This window comes from Mauremys mutica, chromosome 8 (assembly GCF_020497125.1).
Source record: "Mauremys mutica isolate MM-2020 ecotype Southern chromosome 8, ASM2049712v1, whole genome shotgun sequence".
NCBI classification, from domain to species: domain Eukaryota; kingdom Metazoa; phylum Chordata; order Testudines; family Geoemydidae; genus Mauremys; species Mauremys mutica.
This window is the reverse complement of record NC_059079.1, coordinates 38,667,953-38,692,552: the sequence shown is the minus strand read 5'-3', so window position 1 is coordinate 38,692,552 and position 24,600 is coordinate 38,667,953. Positions and strand designations below refer to the sequence as shown.

At 39.3% G+C, this 24,600-nt stretch overlaps 2 protein-coding genes across 4 annotated transcripts in view; one reads left to right on the top strand and one right to left on the bottom strand.

Moving 5' to 3' along the window:
* Window positions 1-5,413, top strand: part of DPH5 (diphthamide biosynthesis 5) — a 28,575-nt gene extending 23,162 nt beyond the window's left edge. Inside the window, exons 6-8 of the mRNA XM_045028528.1 lie at window positions 2,009-2,048; window positions 3,637-3,740; window positions 5,145-5,413. Coding sequence (XP_044884463.1) covers window positions 2,009-2,048; window positions 3,637-3,740; window positions 5,145-5,368 — 368 coding nt within the window. The 3' untranslated portion in view covers window positions 5,369-5,413. The remainder of the gene's footprint in view (window positions 1-2,008; window positions 2,049-3,636; window positions 3,741-5,144) is intronic.
* An 871-nt stretch (window positions 5,414-6,284) lies between these two features.
* Window positions 6,285-24,600, bottom strand: part of SLC30A7 (solute carrier family 30 member 7) — a 54,135-nt gene continuing 35,819 nt past the window's right edge. For all 3 annotated transcript variants that reach the window (XM_045026576.1, XM_045026577.1, XM_045026578.1), the window contains exons 9-11: window positions 18,206-18,296; window positions 16,907-17,056; window positions 6,285-12,233 (exon numbers count right to left, since the gene is read on the bottom strand). In XM_045026576.1, coding sequence (XP_044882511.1) covers window positions 12,186-12,233; window positions 16,907-17,056; window positions 18,206-18,296 — 289 coding nt within the window. In that variant the 3' untranslated portion in view covers window positions 6,285-12,185. The remainder of the gene's footprint in view (window positions 12,234-16,906; window positions 17,057-18,205; window positions 18,297-24,600) is intronic.

Below are 24,600 nucleotides of genomic sequence, written 5' to 3'. Positions count from 1 at the left end.
TATTTGATTAAATGATTTTCATCTTCTAATATAACATTCATTAGTCTGAAGACATTTACAGAGTGACAAGGTTACAGTGTAATATACAAAAACACTGTAAAGCCAGGATCTAAAGCAGATGACTGATTTTAAATTAGCACCACCCGCAGTAGCTCACATTGTTTTGTCTGATCTTTTTATTTACCCCTTTCCTCTAATCCAAATCTTCAACACAAATGCTGGAGTCACATAAGACTGTGTATAACTCTAGTAACATGATAAATAGTCCCATTGGCTTCAATGGGCCTGTGTGTGTGCATAAAATTACACACATGCTTAAAAGCATGCAGGTTCGAGCCCTTGGTTTGTGACCACTTCAAGAATGACCATTTCCATGTCTCTTGGGCTGAGGAGGGAGCTGTCAGTGCTTAACAAATTAATAGTTTAAGTAAAAACATGCATTCTGTGGGCGTTGGAAGAACCTTACTCTGGAAACAATTTAAATGTATAAGTGTCATTGCACATTTGGCTGACTTTCCAAATGCACAGAAATGTTTTCAGAGGTGGTTAAAATCAGATTTTTGGTAACTTTAAAGAAACTTAAAGTTTCCAAACAGAAGTGTAAGTCTTATTATTACAAGTTAACAAACTTGAAGAAGGGAAGCAGGAGGGAGATTCCCCCCCCCTTTTTTTGGTTCACTTATTCTGCATCTGTTAGCATTTAATGCTTTGCACTGTTTCTCATTTTGTGTTGATTTTAACATAGCAGCATTGCAAAACCACAAAGTTTGGCGGGGGGAGAGGGAGGGAGAATTCATGGTAGGTATAGGACTTAAATCTAATTTCAAGTCTCGTTTGAAACCTGATAATTTCAAAATAAGTGTTCCTTTAATACCACTTGGTTGTGGTCTATTTTAATGTATTGTTTAGTCAAATTAGATTAAAGGATATTTCACGAATGAGTAAAAGCAAAATGCAGAAACAGTGCTATTAGAAGATGGTTCTGATTTGGAAGTACTGCAACTTTAATTTATGATATTGTATCTGTAGTTCCCACAACATTGTTTTTTTTTAAAAGGCCAGGTTATGCACAGATCTTGTTATAAAAACCTTTTCCTCATAATTTCCTTGGCAAAAGTTGATGCTTAACTCTGAACAGCTATTTTAAGACTGTAAAAATACCCCAACTTTTACATTTTTTGTACAGCTTTTTTACACATTGAATACAGATTTAAGATGTGATGTAAGTCTCCTGTCTATGTATTTGAGTGTAATGCACTAAGATTTGAACACCAGGTCAAAAATTGTGACAGTCAGTACAAGCTAAACATTCTACTGTTGAGTATATAATTTCCACTGCTCCCTATTGTAGAACTTGAGTACCTGTCAGAGATAATGCAGACGCCTGAGACTCCATAAAATTGCAGAGTTGCTCTGTATATAAAACACACATATCCAGAAATTGTAGCAGGAAGGAACTGCTAATGAGTTGGGTTCCTGTGTGGTGGTTTAAGTGAATACTATCGTTCAGTTATGCTGCTTTACCTTCTGCCTACTGAGGTGCAAGTGAACCTAGAATCTAAAAGAGTGCAATACATCTGGCTTTCAGACGCTTATATGATTAAATGTTTTAGAACAATATCATTGAGATTTTTTTTCAATCCTATGACAAATGTGCCCATCATTGTAGTACGTAAGCACTGTTTTACATTGTTCTTGTTTGCACTAGAATCCTAGAAGTAATGCAATCCCAGGTAAAACTTCATCTTTATAAAAGGAACGGACAAGGGTTTTTCTTCATAACTAATATATAAAGCTCAGAACAGAGCTGATACTACTTTGCTAGAAATCTACATTTGTAGTTCCTACAATAGCTGAAACATTGGTATATGAAAAGCAGAAAAGACCTGCTAATTTAAACGACTAACTAAGCCCTTACCGATTTAGACAATTAAGATGAGTGAGAAGATTACAGTACCCCTGATGACGTCTTTATTTGTGCCTAATAAATATAACTTTCATCCTGCAGACATAAAAGTAAAGGAGCAATCTCTGGAAAACCTGATGAAGTGAGTCACTATTTTGAAAATAAATATATTATCAGCATGTTCAAATGAAAACTGATTGAAGAGCCTTCCTCCGACTTAGTAATGCAGCACTCACCTGTTCCTTAGATGAAATAAAGCACTTAGGCATGGTTCTGCATTCACTGCAATAAATGGGAGTTTTGCCGTTTATTTCAAGCCCTTAGTTTGCAGCAATTGCACACGAGTTTTCGGTATTGTGTTCAGTAAACAAAACATTGTCTCAACTAGGTCCTTCTAGAAGAGGTTGTTCAGTGAATGAAGTCTTATAATTGTTCAATCTTGCACAGTAGTGTCTCTCTCCCTGAAGCAGATGAACGGCTGAAAACAAAACAGTGCTCTGAATCATCTCAGTGCACTGGCCAGAAACTGCATTTGGAATATTGACATTCCATTCTCTTAACACCAAACAGAAGTATTTTTAATAGTGTTAGTTAAACTAAGGTCATTCAGCTGTCTCAAAGTAGTTTGGCATTTCTAAACTTTTTTTTTTTTTTTTATAATTGGGTCTATAAACTGTTGCTTTGAGACTTGCTGTAACTTTTGGCCTAGTCAGATTCATAAACTTTGCTTGAATGTAGCCAGAATTGACAAACTAGCTGAAATGTGTTTGAGAATAATTGAATACCAGGGAAGGAGAGGAATTATTTCAGCTCGGTGCTAATGTGGACACGAGGACAAACGGATACAAATTGTCAGTCAGGAAATTTAGGCTTGAAATTAGATGAAGGTTTCTAACCATCAGAGTGCAATTCTGGAACAGCCTACCGAGGGAAACAGTGGGTGCGAAGGACCTCCATGACTTTAAGATTAAGCTGGATAAGTTTATGGAGGAGATGGTATGATAGGATAACAGGCTTAGTCAATAGGTCAATTAAGTGCCACACTGGTAATTAGTACAATGGGTCAATGATAGGATATTGTTAGCCTTTTTCCAGAGGGTATAGCTGGAGAGTCTTGCCCGCATGCTCGGGGTTCAGCTGACCGCCCTATTTGGGGTCGGGAAGGAATTTTCCTCCAGGGTAGATTGGCAGTGGCCCTGGAGGTTTTTCGCCTTCCTCCGAAGCATAGGGCAGGGGTCGCTTGCTTAAGGAGTGGGTGGATCGGCTTATGTGGCCTGCATCTCGCAGGAGGTCAGACTAGATGATCATAATGGTCCCTTCTGATCTTGAATTCTATGATTCTATGAATATATTTCTGATTTGTAATTATCTGCCTACATGATGATTGTTGGGAAAACGTATTAGATTATTTGAGTTTTGTTTTTCTCAAGTAAGTGCAGACCCTGTATAGTTTCCAGCAGTCTCACTTGAATCTTAAGATAGCAAACTATCAGCCAGATCATGCCCTGCTGCTTTACAAGTGTGCAGGGAGCCCAGGGATTGCAACTGAGCTGAAATTCACTTTAGACCCCCCCCCACCACCAAGCCTATGGATTACTTAAGCTATATGGGTTAATTTAAAGCTGAAATGTGCCATAGAGATAATGGAATGAGAGAATTACAATAACCTAGTATTCTGTGGTTTAATACTATTTGGCAAGGTAGTTATTACTTTAATTTTTTTCCAACAGAGGAAAGAAGATTTATGAATCGCCACGGTACATGAGTGTGAATCAAGCTGCAGAACAGCTTCTTGCCATTGTTCAAAATAGGAGGATTCAAGGAGAAGAACCAGGTACACGTTTAATAGTTGTTTCCAGGTGCTAGTATTCCAGGCTTCCCCTTTCTCAACCTTTACTGAGGAGTCTCTACTACTGCTCTGCTCCTATTCGTTAGAGCAGCTCCTGACCTGAAGTGGAACTGGGCTCCCTTCAACCCTAGTCAGCTGCTCGCAAGATGTGTTTGGGAAAGCCCAAGCTATACTGCAGGCAGTGAGCACTGATGAATGGAAGTTAGTGATTCCTGGAGGCATAGTCAAGATCTGTAGTCTTGTTCAACTGGTACAGTTACCATAGTTTGAGAACCAGTGTTACCATTCATCTTTCCTTTGGGTCCATCAGAATAAACAAGGGGAGGCTGTTTGAACAGATCAGAATGGAGGGTTTATTTACACTGGTTTTTAGAACTGTTAGAATATTTTAATGTTCTTTAACTGTACTGTGAACACCTTAGACAATTGTACTTCAGGATTTTCATATGATAGACACCTAAGTCACTTCACTAGTTATTGGCCAAATTCTTATTTACCCGACGATAAATTCAGATTAATTCCATTTATAGAAGTAGGTTTGAAAGAATTAGATTTGTTGGTAGATGTTTCATCATATACACACAAGCTGACAGTTACATTGTCAATTTACAGATAAAGAAAAATGCTGCTTGAAGGTAGCTTGATTTAAAAATATTTACTGTGTATATTTTGACTTAGGTTGACAGTGTGAAGTTAAAGCTTTCAGTTTTTGAATCTTGGCAGCAACTGACACACAGTCCCCACAAAATTTTAAATAGATAAATCAAAAAATGTTTAAAACCCATAATTTTGTGAACTCTAAAAATTGGAGAAAATGCTTAAACTACTACTGGTATGTCAGTTATAAAAAAATCAAATTCTACCACACCGATATATTAGGTAGCTACTTTACATTTGTACTGTTACTGAGAGCAGAGCTAAAACAAACCCCGCCTTCATTCACTTGTATTTCTATTAAAATTTGGTTTTATTTTTATTTACAAGACAATATTTTAGAGCAAATTATTCCTTTAGTAGTTTACTTCTCTCTGCTGAGGTCTGGAAGTAGGGGTGCACAGTAAGGTGGTCTTCTCACCTAGACCAATATCCTGCTACTGGCACTGACTGAAAGTTCCATTTGCCACAGCCCATTCTAACTGCTGTCAGCATGTAGCTTATAGTACTGTCTCCTCAAAGAACACAATTCCATTCCACTTTGCAACAAAACTCCTGGCTTTAAAGTGTTAGATTAAAATCAGAGGCTGGAAACTTGAGATTCAATGCTTTTGTAAATGTAAAATACAATCATTACTTTCAGTGAAGCAAATACTGCTCAGTAAAGAGATTGAATTTGCTCTCTAGAAAATGAAAGATGAATTCTTTCCTGAAATTGCATTTTCTTTTTTGTAGAAGTTACGGAGAACACACTCTGTGTTGGCCTAGCAAGGGTGGGTGCCATGGATCAGAAAATTGCTTCAGGCACCTTACAACAGATGTCCACAGTAGAACTAGGTGGCCCACTACATTCCATGATCATAGCAGGCAATATGCATCCTCTGGAAATAGATATGCTTAAGCTCTTTGCTGTGGATGAATCAAGCTTTGGAGACAATGAATGTCAAAGGAACACTTGAATAAAGAGCCTTTACCTGTTCCCTGCTTTGTGGCAATTTTTAAAATTTAGTTTTTCCATCCTTACTTTAAACATACAAACAGCATAAGTGGACTTATACTCTACTACCTACAACGCTATGGGAGCATAAACATTCCCTCTAACGTGGGTTCACATACTCTGCAGATGAAGACATGGAACTGCAAGTAAAGTGTCCTGTTGGTTTCAGGATTGCTTTTCAGGAAGGTTTCACAGGTTTGAGCTCATTGTGGTGAGACGCTTCCCCTTCCCAAGGGCATCATGAATGCCAGAAGACCTACCCCTAGAGGGGAGGAATGGCCTCTGACTGGGCAGTGCAGAGGGAAGTTCAGATGAACCTGAGCAAGATGAACTGGGTAAATGTGGGGAAAAAATAGCTTGCCAGCTCTGTGCACTCTACACCATGTGCACTGTCCTACTAGCACAAGGTGGACCTGTACCACATTCTCTAAATGAGGGCAAAAACAGGATCAGTGCTCTGGAAAACTTTGCTGTGCTTAGCTCCTGTCCTACTATACCACCCAAGGAATCACCTATGCCAGGGCAATCCAAGTAGCTGTGTAAGGGTTTGGGCTACCCTAGCACTCAAAGATGTAATTAATCTGGCCTATTGTGTGCAATTGGGGAAATGAATGTGGAAAGAAATTAACAGGGGGTTATGGGAAACAGCCAGGCCTGTCCATAAAGCCTACCTTAGAAAAGGGAGTAAAGGTGAGAACATTGCAGCCTAGGAATCTGTTGAACTGGTGACTGTTAATCACCTGAAAATGGCAGGGAATAGAAGCAGCCACATGGTCTGTGCCACACGTTGGGAGGTAGTACTTCAAAAATGAGCTCTACAACATGGACTTTTAAGATCCTTACTTGCCAGCTAGTCACATCAGAAAATACACATGCAGTTTTTTTTTAAACCAAGTTTTATTGAAAGGAAATTTGATCCCAAATCTTTTTCAAATACATCAGATGAAACGTTTTACTTAAACCATTCAAGTAGAAAAAAAGATTACATCAAAATTTTTAATATTGCACTTGGGGCAAGTCATAATGGCTTAACTTCAGCACTCCCCCAACCAAGTTACAGTATAGCGTCTCTGCAATTTTATTTAGAATCAGCAGTTTCCTACTCAAAACATTTGTTTATAGATGTTCTAATACCACACTATTAAATTTAAGCACACCAGTAAGAGTACTTCATGTATTTAAAAATTAACTGGAAAGGCGCAAACAGTACTGTGTTGCTGCTAGGAATGGTTTTGGCAATTTTTTCATTCACACTCCTTCATGTGCTAGCCAGCCCCCTCGGTAGCTACTAATTTCAACTCTTGAACTAGATCCTGGCACATATTACCATCAAGGGTTTTTGTATATGTGGGAAGTGAAATATGCAAATTCCTTTACACAACAGTGCTTCTGCCAAACATTGTATGCAGAGTAAAATTACCCCACAGGCAGGAACTTACACTTGAAGTGTGGCTCACTAAACCTGAAAGGTAAATTATTCTGCATTTGCACATATTGGAAGATGAATAAATATTTCAGTTGCTAGCAGATCCTGGGAGAATGACCTGCATCTTTTGACAGGGTACTATAACAACCTCCTGCCCGTGAAGGCCAGATATGGATGGTCACCAACACAAGGGCTTTGAGGAAAAGGGGAGTAAAATAAAAATAAAAAGCAGAAAGAGGATCCATGGTCTTGGGGAGTGGAGGGAGGGAATTAGCCACTGCAGGAGTGGGTAGTGCTATTGTATGCAATGCAGCATCCTAGTCAGGTAGGGTCTGACACCATCATATTTTGGTTTTGCAAAACCAGTATTAACAGTGAGAGAACTGGGTTGAAGAAAGTTCCTCTTTATCTTATATTATTCCTTTAACATCTAAAAGTCACACAGTTTAAAAAAAAATCAGCTGTCATACCAAATACAATCGTAGAAGCTAATTGAAGAAAACAGGACAAGGTTATTCATGAATAAAGATGCTGATCTGAACTGGTATTGAAACAATCTTAGGTGTATTTTAGGGTTCTCATGCCTATTTAATACAAATTCAACATCTTTAAAATCCATTTTCTATTTCATACAATCCTCGGGGTCTCATATGACATCTGAATTATGCAGTACCATAAGTCAGTGAGTGTGAAGGTACACTGAGCCATGCATTGATCTGTCTTCCTTGTAAGTCCTATTAAGCAATTTATCTTAAATGGGTGAAAGGTATATATAATATTGAGGAACAATGCTATTCAACAGCAACTTCTCCAGGTATCTCATTTGCATCCCCACAACACAGTGATAGCTAGCATCTGTACTGAACTGGTGAGTATTTCCTTCCTCCCTTCTCTACTCAGATTTTAAAAAATGAAAACAAATCATAACCTCAAATATAGTTAATCTTACTCAGTAGCACTAGCTTCCACCTCTGAGTTAGAGTTCTGGATTCTGATAATAGACAGGCAGCCACTCTTAAAATTTCACAGGTTAATGACTGGAAGATCAAATATAGATTACTGCAATAGTGCATTACAAAAAAGTACTAGGCTCAATTATTCTGACATGCTTATTTTTTGTACTATGTAACCCATAGTGTAGTGTAGCAAGGATACTAGATTTACTTAAGCTCCCCACTTGAGGCCCACTCACACACAGTGTGTAACTTTATTCATGTTTAACTGCTTATAGGATCAAATTGTAAACTTCAGTGGAAGGCCTATTTTCTGCCATGTTATGTTCAATGCTAAGCAACATTGTAGGTAGTAATCTTATACACATTTCTAGTAATGAGATTCACTGTAGCACCTTGCTGTTATGTCTTCATGGACAGTTAGATGAAATTTTGACTGTCATCAGGTTTGTCAATTAGAAAAGTGAAATTTAGCAAGTTTCTCCCCCCTACCCCCCAATCACTCTTAAAATGGACCATCTTCTGCAGGGATTCAGGATGAAGTTAAGAGATCACTAACACCTCCATTAGTATATTAGAAGCAGAATCTAGTGTCATTTGAAACAAAACAGTTGTAAGTAGTCCTTGATGGTTCAACGTTCAGGGGTTTATATTAGTCACATTATCTACAGTCTTCAATAATTCCAGCTCACCTAGTAGTTCATTACTAGGGAAAAAAATAAATGTTGCTATGCTGTTTGGAAGCAGGGTGAGAGACTTCCTGGAAGACCTAAAACACGATGGCTGGACAGCCTGACACCTGTCCCTCACAGGCACCCTACCCCACAATAGACCAGAGTTAGCTCAGGACAGAGCATCCTGAAGACACATAATGCATTTGTTGGCCTCCATGCTGCCCAAGCAATAGCATGAGAGTTACCCAAACAATGCTGCTTGGACTTCATGCTACAGGAGTAAATTTACACCAACTGAAAATGCAGGGTATGCCATCTACTGTCTTTTGACCAAGTTACTCGCACATTCTTTTCAAATAAATCTACTCAGCCAAAAAGTCATGTACTTGAAATGAGAACGCAATCCTGTTGCTTGACAGCAAACAACTTTCCATACACTATCACCACATTTAAATTATATTTTACAAAAAACAAATGTTGTAGTTATGTACATCTTGCTATTAAATGTAAAAGCCATCCCAAACGTGATTAAGACTCATCTTGATTGTAAAAATATGTGCATTTCTCATGAGCAAGACACTATAGGCCTGATTTCCCCCCGAGTCTCAAATTAAAGATCTTCCTAGGCAAGAAAGAAATTTAATCTTTGTTACAAGTAGTTTAAAGAACAATTTTCATTAAAGGTCAGTGTGCAGAAAACGGATTATGCTGTCAAATACTGGTCTTGGCAAGGAAGATTAGCCATATGACAATCCTGAGTCCTTTTAAAATACACAAGAAAAAAAACCAAAAACAGTAACATCCAAGCAACTGCTCACTTGCAGTAAGACATTTAGCAAATCACAGCTACTGAAAAAGCATCCCACTAACATTCAGCTAAAACATTCACAATAAGCAGCTTACCCCAATAATTTGGCTAGTGTTAAAAGTAGTTTAAGATGATTAAGCAGCTTAGCTCAGCAGCCCAGAAACAAATCAAAGCTGTAAGTCTGGAAGACAAAATCACCCCAAAAAGTCAGTTTGAGGTTATGGCTCTTACAATTTAGGTGAAAGAGGCTGGGTCTTCCTTTTAAAATGGTGGCTCAAAGTGACAGAGACCACCATCCTTAAGATAAGCGGATTGTTGCATTATTGCCTGTGTTAAAGACTTCCCAAACAAAAGACAATACCCACAGTCCACGTATGTGCATGACATTACAGAAGCCATGGAAGAGGTCTTACCTTGGGGGTTTGAATCACAGGTTTGTACAAATTAAAAATTATTAGTTCATTCAGCACTTGTGTATCAGAGGACAGGAGGGATGGCTCAGTGGTTTGAGCATTGGCCTGCTAAACCCAAGGTTGAGAGTTCAATCCTTGAGGGGGCCATTTGGGGCTTGGTCCTGCTTTGAGCAGGGGGTTGGACTAGATGATCTCCTGAGGTCCCTTCCAACCCTAATAATCTATCTGCATCAATCTGGTGAGCTCAACTCAAGGCACAGAGACTAGCAATTAAGCAGCATTTATATATATAAAAATACAAAGTGAGTCATACAGGAGGAATAAAACTGAATCTAAGAAGCTGCTTATCCCTGTAAATTGCAATAATGCAGTAACATCTGCAGCAAAACCATTGCACTATACAAACCATCCCTGCAATTCAATCTTAGGTATTTCTATAGTGTCTATCATACTCAATGCTCATCAACTGTGACTAAAGTAGTTCTAATCGGTTCAACAACACTCTTTGATTTTAGTACTACCCCATTACTGGGTATTTAATCAGTTACAAGGACACTGATATCTGCATCAGAAAAATACCTAGAATTCATACCAGTCAGCAGCACATTTGATTTTTCAAGTAAGCATCCTTGTCTTGTTTTACTCCACTAAACACTGTACATTAAGTATAAATTTATTAATTCACGAGTTTCCCCTCAAACAGCCAATTTAGTTCCTATTAATAAAAAGGAGACTTCCTTTTTCTTGCTCTATGTCCTAGTCAGACTAACCAACAGCTTCAGATGTGGAAATCAAAGATACATTTGTGGGATCTTTACTGTTCAGTCTCTGAATTCAAACAGAATGAGACTACAGTAATTTTGCACTGATAATTGTCATAATTACTTTTTGTGGAAGCATTGCATCTACAGTACAGGTGTTGTAGGATTGTCTCAGGAATTTAACACTCATTTTGAGTTCAAAATGTAAATGCCAGTAAAAATATGGTCTATGGATGTTTCTGGAAAGCGCTCTGTGGACAAATCTGTGTGTGTGTGTGTGTGTGCGCGCGCACACAAGACATGGATAAGAGAGATCATGCTCATGTCAGAATCAAACATGTGAACTAAGAGAATGTGACCTTACATGGCACATCTAGTAGTCCTCATTTCCACTGCAGATACATTTGCCAGGAAGAGCTCCTCTCCCCCCGTTTAGTTAAACATAGTAACTACTTCCAACCTCTTTAATAGTCTATTAAAACCTAGTAGACTAATTTTCACAGCAAAGTTTAAAAAAAAAAGATTAAGTCCGTATTTGAACGATAAAAGCAAAACAGCTCTTCCATTACTATGATTATGCTGCAACTGCCTCTCTCTTTTGCATGGTGAGTTTATGAACATGGTTATTGCAATACAATTTCCAATTACTATAACAGTATTGAGAAACTTTCATTCATAGACTTAGACCCAGGGTTGAATGTTTAATTTGGTTAAAACAACTCTTAGGACAATATATATATAGCAAATAGACAGATGTTTTGAAAGCAAGTTTCCCACAATAGCTTTAACTTGTAATGTAAATTAAACAGATTTCACTCCAGTTCATTTGATAAGATGCAACAGTAAAAGGGAGTCTAAAATCTACAATTACGCAAGTACACAGTCACATACATCACTAGCAAGAATAAGGTTGTGAACAAGCTGTAGCCATAAAAGTAATAAAAACCCTTCATGTTCCATGTTGATGCTGGCAAATACTTTTTCTGATATAAAGGCACTTTGAAACCCCAATATGGTTTGGTTCATTAAGTTTGCAAAGTACAAACAATTTTACAAACATACGATTATAACGAAGAATGCCACCCATTGTGACATTATGTACAAGACCGCTCTCTAATTTCTGATAACACTGGTTTTGTGGGAACAAGCAGCTTTCAGGCTTGTTTATGTGAACAGTTAGTTTGCGGCAAGCTGGGGTGTGAATCTACTCAGCTAGCCTGCTAGAGACTAACTGTCAATATGGACCCTGCTGACACATGCTTAGATCTAGTCCTCTTTAGAACAGGACTAGATCAAAGTGCACTAGCAAACCGTTAATACATAAAGGCAGGAGCCACATGGGCAGTTAGTCTGCCACAGGCTAGTGTAGAGTAGATTCACGCCCCAGCTTGCTATGAACTAATTTTTTTTGTTTGGACAAGCCCTTCATTAAAGACATGACCAGGACTTGCAGTCCCACGATCTTAGTTTCCTGTTGGAACAATTGTAGTAAGTTAAAAAAAAAAAAAAACCCTCACAAAATGAAAAAAAAGTTTTGGGGCCACAAAAGACAAGCCCAGAAGTCCAAGACGCATCCTTTCAGTTTTTACTCCTTAAACGTGAACTCTAGAAGTAGCCAAAAGGCAGCAGTCTATTTGGTCTTGGTTAACCGGGGTGGCGGTGGCTCTGTCTTGAAGAGTACAATGTTTTATACCATTACAGTACCAGAAAACTTTGGTCCAAAGAACTCAATTTATGATGTTCACTACATGGCTGCAAAGTCAATCTGTACATAAAGCTGTCTGACTCCTGCCTGTAACAAAAGAGGGAGAATTAGAAAACTGAACAATCCTGACCCACATAACTATATCACAGTTCCAAATGCTATTATACTTACACATTTTTATTTGGTGAACAAACAAATCTATTTGATAGCTTGTTCTATAGTAACGATTCTACCAAACTTAGTGCATGAGTTAAAGATGTGTAGGGCTTCTACAATGTTAAAAGAAAGCTTATCTTAAAGCACAAGTTCTTCAACCACAATCTAAAGATCACGGGACATAAATTTTTAAAAAGTCGGTGTGTTTTTAACCCTTAGAACAGATGCCAGTTCAAGTGAAGCAAAGCATAAGGATGTGACAGTTTGAGCTATGAAACTGTCCTACAGCATCATAGGGATTTGTAGAGAAGACAGGCACAGCCATGGTGTATTTATGTGAAACAGCAAAATAACTTTTGGTAATACTCAATGGGCACATAAATTGCAAATCACCCCTCTGCTCAAAAACCTCAAGAGATTAAATTTAGGGAATGCCCTTAGCTCTGCCATCATTGTATATAAAATTACGAGTAAATTATTTAAGAGACTATTAACCCTTAAAGTCAGGCTGCTAGCTGAAAAAGTGGTGCACGTAGTTCATTATGCAGAATCATCTTCAGGAGAAAGATAATAAAAATAGTCTGACTGAACACATTGCTGAGAATCAGATTAATGTCAACTAGGTGCTTAGATGGCTACGGTAGTGGAAGACAACTTTTAGTGAGCTCAAGATCCACACAAAAAATTCTAAGCTTCCATGCAAATAATCAAAACATCCACAACTGCCTCTCAGGACTTGTCTACATAGGACGTTATACCAGTATAGTTAAACTGCTATAGTGACCATGTGGACAAGAGTAGATTCCGTGTGGAGTAAGAATAGCTTTTTCCTGTTTAGCTTAAACTACTTCCAAAGTGGCACAAACTAAACCAGAAAAAGCCATATTTACTCTGGAATAAGAATGTCCACACAGTGTTATAGCAGTTTACATTGATACCTTACTTTATACTGGTATGACTCACAGACACGCCCTCAGTCACAGATGTGCCATACTCTGGAATCACTTGACTTGAGTCTTTAGGAACAGAACCACACTTGAGAAAACATAATTTGTCTGGGTCCCTGAAGTGCAGTGCACTTTGTTTCTGCAATAATGTATACTGAACATCCGAGGTCACTTTGACTAACCTGCCAAATTACAACTTTAAGAACTATGATCTCCACTACTGCTCAAAAAATGCTTGCTCCAACTGTACCTTCACCTACTCCCACATATCAAAAGGGAAGGAAGATGTATCCTTTCTCCTAAGTCCATTTGATACCAACCACTAGAATGAACATATAGTATAGCTGACGTCTTGCTAGCAAAATAATCTTTTTCACTGGAGATTCAAGAGATTTGAGATGACAAAATAATTACAAGTCTGTCCATCCAAACAGACTGCCCCCAAAGCCAAGCTAGCCTTCCCAAGAATCAGCCCTCCCACATATGTAAGCCATCCTCAGACTGAACTGTCCGACACATTAGCTGTTTTGTTGTACAAAACACACCTGCTGCCTCCTAGTTATTTGCTGAACTAGATTCATATATGCCGGAACTTCTCAGACAGGACAGATTTATTTATAAGCTTGATTCTAGGAGGTCTACTTGAAATCAGTGCACAACCTCTATGTTCCAACATACAAGCTAGAAAGCAAGGAACTAATATCAATAAGCATTTATTTTTACTGGCTCCTCAAGTTCACCTGGTTCGGGATTCTTTAAGTTGGTTCAGTGCAGCAAAGACTTCAAAAATATCTTTTCACTAAAAATGGAGGCAGTGTCGATAGAGGTACCAATGTGTTGCCTAAATACATACACTACAGAAAGTGTCTGCAGCACCAAGTAATAGAAGGTAAAAACCTGAACATAACCAGATAGTAAAACATGGGCCCCATAATAAAAAGACAAATTAAGTGATCTGGAAAGTATAGTGAGCAATGAGGTAGCAACATTTACAGATGACAAAGTTATTCAGGCAGTGCATCTGCTTCATGTGTAGTCAGGCCCAAGGGACTCGATATGCTGTTTGCATTAGAAACAGAATTCAAAGGACGAGGTCCCAGTTGGGATTTATTGTAGCTCATAGAAAGAATTCCGAAGTGCCCAGGAGCTTTGTCTAGTCTGGTAATCGGAAACATCACCAGATGTACAAACAATTTGTTGCACCATAAATGAGGCTGCTGCGAGATACAAGGACAGAATTAACACTTTCCCACCGGAGCACATTCTGAAACGAACATTTCTACAAACACCTTTTTAACTGACCCAGGCAATTCCTGTTTTCCTCACTGACATCATAAATATTTGGGCTTGAATAAAACTCCCTTCCTTCATCATCTTGTCTCTTTCTGTTGCTGATCTCACTGAAGTTGATCCGAGGTTTATGGGATTATCAGTTCATTATCATGTAATGTTATGTCACATCTTGAATATCACCACTTTAGTAATAATCGGACAATATTTTATTAACTATAGTTACAAAACAGGGCAAGAAAAAGTATGCAACAATTGAAAGGTAAATTAAGTTTGAAGCCCATGTATAAAAGGTTTCATCCCTTACTATTTACCTAGGTATTTATATGCTGCTCTCCCTCTCCTCACTATCATGGTGCTTCTGAGTGCATCGCAAGGATTTAAGACTAGACATTACAACAATCCCTTACTTTCTTCACACCTTGTAACAGAAGTAACTTGGTTAGTTTACAGCTTTGTTTTCAAAGGTTCACGTGTGGTTCCCTGCACATGACTTTTTTTTTTTTTTTTGCAGAGAAGCTTAAGCCAAATAAATAAGTTTTGCATTGAGCTTCACATCAGGATTGCATTTTCTGCTACCATGACTAGTCAGGCATATAAGTGCAAGTTGGTGAATCAAAAATCTGAGCGCAGATGCCCTTCACTGTGAGAGATGTACAGAGAAAGTAAGTTCTTGGAAGCATTCCCATCCTCCTGTCTGCATCACCTCAGTCTTGCATAGGGTCAGCTTTTGGAATTAAAGCCTCCATTTAATGCAGATGCACTGTGCACTCTTAAGTAAAACAGTGTGGAGACAAAGTAGTACATGTAAGTTCCTATCTGAACTTTTCAAACAATGCTACTCAAATTTGATTAATTCTAGAACAGAGTTAACTCTGGGGAATATGTACAGGCAGAGGCCAATTCAGAGCTGAACCAATGCTACTCGTCATCTACAATTCTACAATCTAAAAATTTCCTGTATTGGTGAGGCAAAGGTATCTGAAGGAAGGCATCCTTCCAACGGACCAAACATAGGATGGCTCTTAGTCTGACAGTGATACATGGGATGTCTATCCAGAAACAGCATCACGGTGAACCTGGTCACTTCCAAGAGTCAAAAACAGGGTACAAGCCTGGATTCTTTGGAAGCTACAGAACAGAGAGGGATAAGCATCTTGGCTTTTATTCATGAAACAACATGCAAAAGATCTTTTTTTTCCCCCTGGAGAAAACTTTCTATTTCATTAGAGTGAAATCGGGGAAGGGGAAACATTGGAGCTCTATATTATTTCAAGCGCCCAGATATTTACCTGTGGCATCATTTGTTAAGGACTTCAGATCTTAGGCCTTGGCTACACTTGCAAATTTGCAGCGCTGCAGCAGGGTGTGAAAACACACCCTCTCCAGTGTTGCAAATTGTGGCGCTGCAAAGCGCCAGTGTGCTCAAAGCCCCAGCGCTGGGAGCGCGGCTCCCAGCGCTGTACGTTATTCCCCACAGGGAGGTGGAGTATGGACAGCGCTGGGAGAGCTCTCTCCCAGCGCTGGCGCTTTGACTACACTTAGCGCTTCAAAGCGCTGCTGCGGCAGCGCTTTGAAGTGCAAGTGTAGCCAAAGCCTTAGCTATAGACAGCCAATTGAATCTCATTGCCTTTCCTTTTAATGTGTCAGTTAGTGATAGAAAAACTGGCTTTTCTCTTCCTTTAACCAGACAATATCAATTTCTAATGAAGTGCTCATGTGGTCTGTATTGATTTTGGTAGTCTAACCTCAGCTGGAACCACTTTTACCATACAGCTTAAGATACAGAAGTTATTTCTTAGTCTAAGAAAAGAGGAAATGCAATGATCTCAAACCAGCATGTGGTAATGGTTAGTAAATGTTGACTTTAGTGGCCACCACTGCCTGGAAGTTGCTAAAGGCAACAAAGCATGCAGAAAACGTGGCTTCTCAGGGCAACAGAAGTGAATGTCAATACAGAGGCATCACAGTGGATTCAGAAGTAGGGTTAGTCTCTGTGGTCAGACATCTTGTCTTGAAAGCCCCATCTGTTTTCTTGGTCCCTGGTATGACAACGTAAGGCTTCAATGCACCTCTAAGACTACAGCATTCTGGTGTCATGTCTCCCTTTAAGAGGCAGTAAAGAGAGTGATGAAGAGGAATGGGCCACATATATTGAACAGGTTTCAGTTTAACCATCCTGCTTCTGGTAGCTGGAGTTAATCATAAGTTAAATAACTTGTATTTGGTTTGGTGTTAAAGACAGAACACAGAGCTGTTACTTTTATAAACATTTTGTTGCTCTATTTTTATATTTATGTCCATGTTTTCTCTATCACACACATCACCATGGTATCCGAGCATGCTACTGTAAGCAAGCAAACATACCTGAGTAAAAATATTGTGAGTTTGGCTTAGAATCCACTTGGCGTCAGCATCAGGAGCTACAAATAGTTTCAAGGTCCCTATGTAAACGTCACTACAAAGGGTCCAGAAGTGTGGATCATGTAAACTGTAAACTCCTTGCAACTGCTGAACCTAAAATACCGATGACAGACATTTAAAAAATGATTTCTGAAAAAAAATACATTACTACACACTAAGCTTTCCTTTATAGCAAATAGCTAATAGAAATGTCAGGCAGTACTCATCGTCACAAGAGCATTTAGCGAGGTCTCACCTAAATTAGTTAGTCCTTTTGTCTCCATAGGTCTGAGAAGGAGAGAGGTAAGTGGAAAGACTGAGTACAGTTCTATTACATAGCCACACAACTGCTGCACGAGGCTACAGTTATATTACACATTCCCTTCACTGGAAACTGGTGTTCTTCACTCCTTTCTAAAAACAGCAGTGTTTGAGGCAAGGAAGAAGGCACATGTAGTTATTTCAGGGTGTGTAAGATGCACCCACTTCTCATCTCAACCAGGAATTCTTTTTGTGAGATGTTTAGTGCTACACAGCAACCCCATAAACCACTGGGGGAAAAAACAGGGATATTTCTTTGGTACATGCATCATGCTAGCATTCCATAAAAGACATGTACTGTATAGGTATCAGGGACACAATGCCAAATGCAAACTATGACCTTCCTTTTGTATTTACTTCCAATGTTTTTAATATGCCTCAACACTTCTTGCGAAAGGTTAAGGTAACTGCTCCAGAGGGGGAGAGAAAAATATTCTTTTGAATAGAAAAAGGATCTTTAGCAATGGCTGTTGAACATCAGATCAGAACTGGAGAACAAGCAAATTCTACAGACAATGATCCAACTGGCCTTCTTGTGAAATTTCCATTATACTGCTCTCTAATATGCACATTAGGCTTACACCACTTTGTGACACGATACATTTAAAAAAAAAAAAAAAAGGTTTTGAGATCTATTCCAAGCCAAAAGTGTATATACTGTGAAACAGGAAATCATTTCAAAATATAAAGTTTTGGTTGGGACTACAGAATATGTAGAATTTGGGACTTCAGATGGTCAAATCCAGGTTTTTTGTTATGCTTTTGACCATTTCCAGATAAGTGTTCATTCATTTGTTTTGTTTAGGACAGATTTAAGGAATCCTCTGTGGATTTACTGTCAGGAAAACATTCCAAAACACCCCCGAGGAGTCCAAACGTATGTTGCTTATTCATTTAATAGTTAAGTCTTATGCAAAAATGTCCTGAAGTGGAACAGCTCACCCTCTGATAGCACTGAGGCAGGGCACTTTCCAGGGAAGGTGGAGTTCGCTGCATTAAGATTCCAATGGACTCTCTTAAAAGTGGAACAACACTAGAAAGAAATAAAATAGTTAATTACAGCCACATTTTCAAAGGATGCAGAATACAACAGCAATATTACCACTTTGACAGAATGAATAAAAGCAGTCAGGAAATATGAGGCAATACACTGAGGAGAAAGCATTATTACAGATTCACCACAGTGGAAAAAAATGTTACAGAAGTCAAAAGGGTTGACATCATCACAGTAATACAAAAGCATGAATCTTTGTCACTCAGGCATTTTCTATAGAGAAATGCAAGCAAGAGTAACAGTCAAGCAAGAGTAAAAGTTTCATTTTGTGGGATTTGGATGGAATCTTGAAACTATGTTCTAAAACATATGGAAGAAAAAAATCATATGGTAAAGTGTAGTTTAGAACCAAGATCAATTTCAACAGCAATTATAACAGCCATAAAAATGTGCAAGAAAAGTTAAACCATTCTTGCTTTGGTCTCTGGCTTGAGACATATTTATGACATCATAAAACAAAATTAGCATGAACCAGTCCAGCCAGAACAAAACAATTTGTCAAGAACAGCCAGCTTAGCAAATTCTTGATGTTAACAAAATGCAGGGGCCTCATTCAAGCCCAAGCAGTGAACATTTGGAAGCAATTCGAGGTTTCTTCCTGGCTGTCTACTCTAGTGCAAGGAGCAAAGAAGGAGCGTTGTGCCAGCTAGGACAGAGTGTTTTCACACATTGAACAAGTTTTACAAACTCATTCCTCAGGAGCTAATGCAATAAGTTCACGTGCTCTTAAAATACATCACCTTACTGCCTACACCAAGAATAAAAGTACCCTGAACTCTATCTTAAAACTACTATACCCTTTTGGCTTAGTGTTGCATAATGAAACTTCACAGGATGAAATGTATTTTGAGTCTTGTACGGTATGCGTGTGTGTGTGTGTGTGTGCGCGCACACTTACATTTAAAACAGACTGCATTTTTAAACCACCTGACACCCTCTGGCAGTAGGATCAGCAATGTCTGAAACTGGAAGCCAGATTCCAACACCAGTACAATAATTGGAATAAATTTATTGTTTCCCAGTTTCAAAATCAGAAGAGTGATGGGATGAATGTAATCAGAGGGAATTTAGAATGAATCAGGAAAGATTTTGTACGAGTGAGATTAGACCATTTGCCAAAAGAAATTGTGTAAGCCTCATTTAAAGCCAAACAAAGCACTGGAGACATACTGTAGAGAAAATTCTGTATTGGCACAGGAGATGGACAAGATGATCTCATGGGTCTTTGCCATTGCTAATTTGTTAGTCTGTGGTAAGTTTAAACAGTGACGTGTCACGTATTTCAGACAGTTTGACCTATAAAAGTGCAGGAAATAAGCTGTTCCTGACAATGGACCCCTATACTGTGTGTGTCACAAACATCACTTTTCAAGTGAGAACAGGCATCCCTGAATGGATTTGAAGTTGATCTGAATTATAATTCATAAATTTACTTCTTGCTATGTGACCTTTTACAGTACTATGCAAAATAGGGATACAAATTTAATACCAGCTTATTGAGAACTCTACATTTCACTGTGCTTGTCAGTATTTTAACTGAAGGCTCCAACACGTAAAGCTTTTGATAAACCACAGGGACCAGGACTGCACATTCTTTCATAGAGGACTAGAGGGCCTATTAGCTTGTCTTCCTATTTAAACAAAAATGTCTTTCTCAGCCAGAGAAGGAGGCAATACCGCTCAGCAAAACAACATATGAAACTGAACTTTGCTGGAAATATTTAGGACTTCCTGGTAAAAAATATAACTGTTGATAGCATAAAATAGTATTTAACTTGTGTCATTTGAAATTGGGAGTGGAGGTGAAGTGTCTGTAGAAGGACTGGGTGTATCTACCCTCTGAGAGTCTGAAAATTCTTGCCATTTGGTGCAAATCAGTCCATTCTAAGGTTGGGTTTGGCTAATCAGTATGGCTGGATCAAACCAATTTTTAAACACGGTGCACACTGGACGAAGGAAACATCCTGCTAGAAAGCAATTTAGCAGAAGCCATCTTTAAACCACAGTTGCTTAACTCTGCTGGGAGCCCAACTAGACAGGACTTGAGAGATTGGACATTTCTAAAGGTTTGTAATTATGAGAACATAAGAATGGCCCTACTGGGTCAGACCAAAGGTCCATCTAGCCTAGTATTCTGTCTTCCGACAGTGGTCAGTGCCAGGTGCCCCAGAGGGAATGAACAGAACAGGCAATCATCAAGTGATCCATCCCCTGTCGCTCATTCCCAGCTTCTGGCAAACAGAGGCTAGGGACACCATTGACTTGTTGACCCCCGCAAAGAATTCTAGTAGACTGGTAAGGCATGATTTCCCTTTACTAAAACCATGTTGACTCTTCCTCAAATTATGTTAATCTATACGTCTGACAATATTGTTCTTTATTATAGTTTCAACCAGTTTGCTCAATACTGAAGTCAGGCTTACAGAACTGTAATTGCTGGGATCACCTCCAGAGCCCTTTTTAAAAATTAGCATCACATTAGCTATCCTCCATAGAAGCTGATTTAAATGATAGGTTACAGACTACAGTTAGTAGTTCTGCAATTTCACATTTGAGTTCCTTCAGAGATAGTGTGTGAAGCCTCCCCTTGACAGATAATAAATCTAGATGTAGCAACACTTAACACAAACTGAACCATCTGCCCAACCTCAACTCTTACACAAGTAAGTGACTGAGAAATTAAGAGATTTCAAAGGACAAATGGGAAAAAAATGATCCCATTATCTTCCCAGCACATGCGGTATGACAGGAAAGCCTTACTACTGAAAAGCAAAAAGCCATCCCAGAAAAGAAACTGGAGGAAGAGTTTAAAGACAGAATCTCACCCCTGTGAGGAGACTTCCATTTTCATTACTCGTATTTGTGAAATTGTCCTAACAAGGCTTTGAATCAGACAAGTAACTAGAGAGTTTTAGACAACAATACATTTCACACCTTCGCCTGCTGCCTACCTAGACAGAATTTTCTGCAAAGCAGCACTGCATTCATTAAAAGCCCAACCACACTACCAATACAGCCATGTCAAGGAACCTGGTTACTATGTTGTTTCAGTTTGTAGTGTACAATGGAGCTTAAAAATGTTCTGTAATCAAGCTAATGCCTTACTCTCCATGTCCCTTTAGCGTGGTCACTGAACTTAGGCTAAGAATATAGCTTAGTTATGGAACAATGTTGAAACAGACCAGGGACAATATGAGCTCATCTAGACTGCACTGCAGTCAGTGTGCCCTACTGTGCTGCGCTCTAACTGCCCCACATAGATCCTGCTGGCATGAACTAAAAATTGTCCCGTTCGCACGAACATAATGTTGTTGGAAATGGGACCACACCAAGGTGAGCTAGGTACCTTTTAGTTCGATCCAGCAGGGACTACATAGGGAATTTAAAGAGTGCAATATGTTAGTATGCTCTACAGTTCACAACCCTTTAGTCCGGACTCTGGTGCCATGTAGACAAACCTTATGTTGAGATTGGGTTCCCTAACTCTGTAGTGCAGAAAGTTGCATTGTGAAAGTCATCTTTGCAGCAGAAAGGGACAGCTATTATTTCAGGTAAGTGAAAGTTCTGATTTGGCAGAAAGCCAATTGTGACCAAGTGGGTTTTTCCCCACAATATTTTGTATGCATATTGTGTGTGCCTCCCTTTCCCCTATGTACTGCAAGATTAACTAGGGGAAGGGGAAAAGGTGTTTTCTTTGCAGAAGAATCCAGAGGTCCAGATAGGTCCTGGGTCCTGACAATTGTCCGGTTATTTGCTACCAAGTAACTGACAACCCTGGCCCTCTGCAGGAAACCAGAGGGTGGGGCCAGCTGGAGAACAAAGAGCAAGTCGGGAGGAGACCAGGTGACCAGGTTAGCCTGGGAAGAGAAACAAAAAAGACTAAGGAGAGGCCAAGGGGAGAGTAGCTACGTGTGGGCCATGGTCTGCTGGAAGCAGGTATGCTTCAGGACTGGGAGCTGAGAGAGCGCCCTGGGCTCCAGTCAGACCCAGAGGGACTTGGCTGTTTCCTATTCTCCATGCTAACCTCAGGGCTCCCTACACTGCATTCCAGACATTTAGCAAATCCTTCTGTTTTACATCACTGTCTCAGAGTCACTCTAGTCTAAAGAGGTCAGGGTTCCATTGCTTCCTTTGGGTGCAAGTCTCTCCCTGGAGATCCAATTTGAGTGGACTCACTGAGGGGAGCTAACAGAGTGAGGCAGGTGGACTGAAGGCTCAGAGGTGCGGTCCCAGGAGTGTGGTGAAGCCAAGTGGCTTACCCCAGTAAAGGGGAGTAACCCTTGAGGAGGGCTGACACACTGAAGGGGTTCCACCAGCCATGTGAGAGCACCACCGTATGTGTGGTTCTGTAACACCAGTCAGCCTCTAAAACTGAGAGAATCCAGAGTTTAGGGCCAATGATTTTCCATTGTTCAAAAGAAAAAAAATCCAGCTATAGAAAGGCTAAGCCTTGTAAGAAACCACATTTTTCCCTTTCACATCTGTAGATACTGGAAAGCATTGGGAACATGTTGACTTTATGCTTGTGTGAGTACAATTACTTCCGGGGCCAACCCAACAGGAATGAGGATAGATTATACTAGGAGGGTTAAAGTAGAGTTTGGCCAAACATTGCTAATATTTTGATATTTTCCAGTTTTTTTAATTAGTCATGGTGGAGCTTGAAATTCTTGGGCTTTTTTCTCGTGAGGTAGCTCATGCACTTGAACTTCCCTTTGCTATTATTAGTTCTTGATGGCAACAGACTGAGAAGGAAAGCAAACAGCATGGAAGCCTCCTGTAGGAACAACCCACAGTGTAGTCTTAAGCATTCTTCATAAGCACACTCTGCAAACTATGCAACTAACAGAAGATGCAATTTCCATAGTGATCGTGTCTGGGAATAGAAAGAGTTGAGGTAACCACGTCACACTACTTGATAGTGTAAGAGAGCTGTAAAGCAGCACTAACTAAGTGAGAGATAGGGCCTGAACCTGCTGCCTGAAAAGAACAGTTCCATGAATGTCCAAATGTGTGTAGATAGTACAGAAGAAGCAAGCAGTGAAGCACATCACACTCTCAGAAGCAGAGGAAGTGAAAGGTGTTAAAAGGATCAAACAGAAAACAACGTATGAGATTGTATTTACCAGATCAAAACACCGTTTGCGGCTAACGCGATTTGGTCAATAATCCAAACGTACCAAAGATCCGCCAGATTAAACAGTGAGCTAGTTTCCTGCTTCACTGTCAAATATTGATTTAACTATTTGCAGAGTTTCATCACACATTTCTAAAAACACCTGAGCTCAGGCTGCATTACTGTTTATGGCATTGTCAACGCTGGTGCAGCTGCATCATTCTTGGAAAAGAAGTGAGTTTTCTAGAGTAGACAGCCTTAGACAGCAAGAATGAAAAAAAAATATGCAGAACATTGCATAATCAGACACTGTATTAACACCATAAACAGGAAGTTAGATTAAGATTGTCAGCAATTTAAATATTACATTAAACTTGTGACAGTCTGCTGGAGGCAAACAATCCCTGCTGAGTTTCAGGGACCAACTCCGGCCCTTTCTTCACATAAACCCTGGTCTTAAAAATCTAAATTCAGATTTCAAAATCATTTCCTTCCAGCAGCTAACCCTTTTCATCTGCAGTATCAACAAACTTACAACTGCACAAATATTTCTGTAATTTTTTACTTTTAAAATTTTGAAAAAGACGATTGATAACTGGATCGTGAGTTTTACTTATATAGCCAGGTACCACAATTAAGCTAATTAAATTTGGGAATACATTTTTCCTTCTTGTGTTTATTCCACTTATCTTACAGCACCATTAATATCCATTCATCTTGGATTCCTTTTGTGGGGCAGGTTTTGGCTTTGTACTGAAAAAGCTTACTAAGGCTGGAAACTCAGCCACTGTACAGCTGCCACAGTTCTGACCCCTAAGTATAGACAAGATCAAGTTGGAGTTTGCACTGAGCTGATGAAGGTTTCCCCTGTACTTTTAAAATGGGCCAACCTCAATTAGCTTAATCAATGCAACCCCCTGCTCATCCTTTTTACACAATTCAGAGTTGCTCCAGTACAGCTATACCAGTTGCTGGCTGGCCATCCCAATGGCTGAGTAGTTGGGGGCTATCAAGCTCTTTTGCCTGGTCTTCACCTGGAAAAATGAGTTTTTAACTCAAGTTAGCGGAAGTAATATGCTACCGCAGTAGAAATAATAAAATCCAAGTGTCAGATCCTATGTTTATCAAGGCAATGGATGCAATTTAACAACTGTGGCCCATAACAAA